Source organism: Gymnoscopelus microlampas (assembly GCF_963454915.1).
Source record: "Gymnoscopelus microlampas genome assembly, chromosome: 19".
NCBI lineage: Eukaryota > Metazoa > Chordata > Actinopteri > Myctophiformes > Myctophidae > Gymnoscopelus > Gymnoscopelus microlampas.
In genome coordinates this window covers 22,810,882-22,815,459 of record NC_139956.1, presented here as the reverse complement: position 1 = coordinate 22,815,459, position 4,578 = coordinate 22,810,882, and the positions used below count along the sequence as shown (strand labels likewise).

The following is a 4,578-nucleotide window of genomic DNA, read 5'->3' as shown; positions in this document are numbered from 1 at the left end:
CGCAACTCACCTCACCGTTACTCTTGTTTCAGAGCAGCCAATCAGATCACTGCATGGCATGCATCAAAGCATCTTAATATATCCTAGTTGACACTTCTCACGATGAAAGAAGAGGAACTGAGCTAATGGGGTTCAGTTTGGCTCTTGGCCTTGAACCGTAGATGAAGTGGAGTAGCATAGACTTAATTCACCTTTAGAGGAAGTTTAATATTTTTTGATTCCAAGGAAATAGTTTGTAAACTCTGCTCTGCTTTATACAGATTTGTTTTGGATACTAAACTTAATACTTTGCACCATTGTCTATTTCTACCCAAGTTTGGCAATAGATTCTTTAACTGGTCCCTCCACACACGAAGTCACGGTAAGTCCCTGGGATAGCATCCTTGTATGATTACTTCAACATGTTTATTTAAACCAGTGTTTTGTCTTAGGGAGACACGAGATAGAAGTTGGGTTGAGAAAATGAGACTTACAGCTACAGTATATGGGTACATCTCTGTGCATGATTATAACTGGTTGTCCCCAGATAGGCAGTGGGTCACTTTGAGACATGCATATTTAAAAAACAACAACTAAATAACAACATGGGGGGTAAAAAAATAAGCTAAAAGTAGAATGTGCAGCCATTTAGCCAACAACTAATAGGTTGCCTCTGGACTTGAGACATTAGAGTGAGAGCCCTTTTGGAGTGAAAGAACATCTCGAGTTTCTCGAGGGTTAGATATTCTCAACTGTTAGGATGTTATTTATGTACCATGTGTACTACATGTAAGATACTGGCCTGGCTGCATAACTTTTCTGTTTACTGTCCTTAACTGTATGAGTGATGTTAACATCTGCGGATGAATAATGTTTATATAATTAATTTCTGTTCAATTCATTAAAAAACAACAAGTGGTTTATCTGTAATATCAGAATGTTACACAAATTAGAGAGAAGCGAGCGGAGCGGCACTGAAGTTTCCCATTCAACTCTGCTTACTTGCTCTGATAAAACACATTTAATTGGATGTAGCACCCGTATCACCCGGTAGGCTACACTTTACAGTTTCAGCAAAAAAGATAAAATATTAATTTTGGAGCCCTTAGCTTGGGGCACCTGGTAGTAGAAGTCTGGCTGTGATTTTGAGTGTGTTGTCTGTCTCTCTCCCCCTCTCCCCCTCTCCCCCTCTCCCTCTCTCTCTCTCTCTCTCTCTCTCCATAGACATGGCAGTAACAGCCCAGCCAGCCATGTATCAATACCCAGCAGGCTTTAAGGACCAGGTTTGGAGTACCAACCTTTTTGGCTGCTGTGAGGACATGAGCATCTGTGAGTGTCTTTCCCTGAAAAGATTCTGTGCATGCGTGTGCGTGTGCGTGTGCGTGTGTGTGTGTGTGTGTGTGTGTCTCATGCCGTGCGTGCGTGTATTTATAGTCATTTGGCACCATGTCTTTCACTTCATCAGAAATCAGACAGACTTACAGTTTCACTTTTACATAAATGAATCTAAGCCTACATTCGATCCCCAGTGCATGTGCCTTTCTGGTTGCAGCCTTGCCCACATCATATTGCAGTTTTGTATCTCCATATTTCATCTTTTTACGTTAAAATATAAATGAATACCCTATTTTATGTCATATGACAGTGTCACGCATTGATGCGTTGTGAGCTTGTAGATTGGCTATTTTTGGTATATCTGAGAATTTCTGAAGGACTCAATTTTCATTATCTGTCTGCGTCCCTGACAGGCTGTCTTGGTTTCTGGTTGCCGCCGTGTTTGGCTTGTCAGACTAGCTCCGATTTTGGAGAATGTCTGTGCATGCCTATGGTGAACAGTGGCATAGTCCCTCCCATTGCTCTTGCCATGAGAACTGCTTTGAGAGAGAGGTACCACATACAGGTAAATTTCCCACAGCAAAGGGTTATTGCACTTTAGAGCTCTGTGCCTGAGGAACTTGGGCAAGCAAATCCAGTATGAAGTGAATTGTCTGTTAAATCCTTTCTTAAAACAGACCTATAGATACTCTTACAAACTGGCTTTTGTTTTATCAGGAGTTCAAGCTGTATCCCCTGCAGTTTTCCCCTCCTTCTCCATATAGTTGCTAAATTTACCATGCAATGTATATCATAAAGACTTGAAACTTTACACACTCCTCATAAATGTGCGAAGAAGGGACCTCATGAAATATGGTTTCAATTGGTGCTATTATTAAAGATAACAATTATATGCATTTTAAAGGCCATATTCTCCCACACCCTTTGTCTGATTGACAACCAAAATGTAGTGTGATTGTTCCCTGCCTGGAAGAATGTGAGCTATGAATTTGAGACATTCAATCCTATCACATTCATTGTCATAACTCAAAGACCATCTGTCACTTTCAAAATAAACCAATGTTGTCGCTTGCGGTTTTGTTCAAGGTGTTTCTGTTTGATAGGTGTTTCAGTTCTCCTCTGTTCTCAACAGCATTTATTCAATGCTCAGGCATATTTTGGTGTCTTTTCTAACTCCATCCCATACAGGTTTGATTGGTTAATATTTGTGTGTAGCAGTCGATTCATAATCACATTTATCGTCTAACTAATCGTGAGTGCAGAGTAAAATCCGGAGTGTTCATTTAACTCTGAAAGTGTAAAATGAGCCCATAATTTATTTTTTTTACAGTTTCAGAGTTACATCCTATACATTTGGGAGTGGCGTGCATGCGTGGCTGTTCCGAGTTAACAGGCTGTCGTTCACCTACCGAGCCGAGTGCAGCCGACCAGAGCCGAGCGAAAACGAAGCGGTAGCCATTGAAATGTGTCCATCTCTCAGTTTGCTTTCGCTTTCGGTTTGCGTCTCGAAACAAACACAGCTGTTTGCGTGTCGAAGCGTCGACAGCCTACTACACGAGTGCCTCGCGCCCGTGTCTGTCGAGTTAAAACCGTGCCTCTGCCTGTCTGCAACGGAGCAGCCACGCAGCCACAGGGTTGCCAGGTTTCCAGGTATCGCGCGACTAACAAGCAATGCACACATACAATTTGTTTGGCTACTAGAGCCCTGTGCACGGCTAGGGGGCTAGCTACCTCTAGTTTTATACAATGGATTTAGCTGTGAGACCGTCTGTGTGAAGCACACATGACATAAAGTGAAACAAGTGAATGGTGATTTGTGTGTGACTCTCCCCTCTGTCTCCTCAGGGTGACATGTGTAATGACTGCTGTATTGTCACTTGCTGCCCCTGGCTTTCCTGGTGTCAGATGGCCCGCGAAATAAAGAACCGCAGACAGACTGTCCACACCAGCACTCACACAACCACAGTGTACAACATGCTGCCTCAGCAGTAACAATCCGGAGACCCGTAACCAACACCATCGATCTGTTTTTTCTGCGAAAGCCTTCCCCACAATAAGGATGCTGGGGTTTAAGTGGTTAAGACCCTTAATGACCATGCTAATATTTTATGGCTAAATAAACTGAATATATGGCTAAATAAACTTAATACATAAATTCGTCCCTGTCATTTATATTGATTAAAATTGCATTGCAAGTCAGTGTCTCTAAGCAGCTACTCTCATTAGGCTGTTCCTCTTTCACAGACAGCAAAGAATTCACTCAGCTCAGCTCAGCTCAGTGTGTGTGTGTGTGTGTGTGTGTGTGTGTGTGTGTGTGTGTGTGTGTGTGTGTGTGTGTGTGTGTGTGTGCGTGCGCGCGTGTGTGCGTGTGTGCATGTGCGTGCGCGTGTGTGTGTGCATCATTGTGGAGATATTTCCATAGGTGGGTCTATTATAGTGTTAATCCTCTGCTTTATTACAGAAATACTGTATAGGTTTTGCAAATATTTTTTTGATAGGAAAGTCGTTTTTTTAATTTTAATGTCTGAACATACACATGATTGATTCATGCTGCTTTGACTAAAAAACTTTAGCCAACTGTTAAACCTGCCTCAAAGCAACTATCTGTCAACTGTCTTATATTTGACCTCAAACCGTTCCACTCAGGATGTTATGCCAGGATGTGGCTTTGTGAGTTTTAATGTTTACCTGTCACGTACACCTCACAACTACTACCCTCAGCTATCAGAAAAGCAGATGGTTGACTGCCTAAATATTGCAACTGAAACTTGCCTTCCAGGTGACAGGCTTAAATAGACATTCACTTAATCTACCAACTTTAAACACACAATTTTGTAAAAAATAATAATAAACTAAAACAGCTACAAACCTTTTAATATACTCAATATTAATACCAGTAAGATTGTACTAAAGTTGTCTCTAGTGTGCAAATGATACCATGGCTTTCAGAGGAGCTCACCTTTTGTCACTGTGACTCTTGTAGCAAAGAAACATTCATAACTGCAAGGATGTAGGCCTACGTGCTTTATGTCAACACTTCTAAATAGATTAGATTAGACAGTTACCAAGACAGACAGACAGACAGACAGACAGATAGATAGATGGCATCAATCTAGATGGCATCAATCTAAAAGCAAACAATGCAGATTCTTTCCATTGTGGTCATAGGACAGGATAAATCCTAAAGGGGAGAGCTCATCGGTAACATTCACATTGTCTGTTTATACTTGGTCTGTGTCTCAGAGTTGGGATGTGGAACAACAT

General features: G+C 41.6%; 1 protein-coding gene across 1 annotated transcript; it reads left to right on the top strand.

Annotated features, from left to right (window-relative positions):
• On the top strand, window positions 1-4,259 carry LOC311035250 (cornifelin homolog). Its single transcript, XM_084043343.1, has 5 exons — window positions 1-361; window positions 1,204-1,308; window positions 1,728-1,879; window positions 3,160-3,638; window positions 3,725-4,259. The coding sequence occupies exons 2-4, from the start codon at window positions 1,206-1,208 to the stop codon at window positions 3,304-3,306; spliced, it is 402 nt and encodes a 133-aa protein (XP_083899469.1). The 5' UTR covers window positions 1-361; window positions 1,204-1,205; the 3' UTR covers window positions 3,307-3,638; window positions 3,725-4,259.
• The last annotated feature ends 319 nt before the right edge of the window (window positions 4,260-4,578 follow it).

What these genes read in the sequence shown, in the direction of transcription:
- LOC311035250 (XM_084043343.1), top strand. Translation starts at nt 1,206, where the DNA reads ATGGCAGTAACAGCCCAGCCAGCCATGTATCAATACCCAGCAGGCTTT. An exon ending in CTGTGAGGACATGAGCATCT is followed by an intron (nt 1,309 to 1,727) that starts GTGAGTGTCTTT and finishes CGTCCCTGACAG; the next exon opens with GCTGTCTTGGTTTCTGGTTG. An exon ending in GAGAGAGGTACCACATACAG is followed by an intron (nt 1,880 to 3,159) that starts GTAAATTTCCCA and finishes CTGTCTCCTCAG; the next exon opens with GGTGACATGTGTAATGACTG.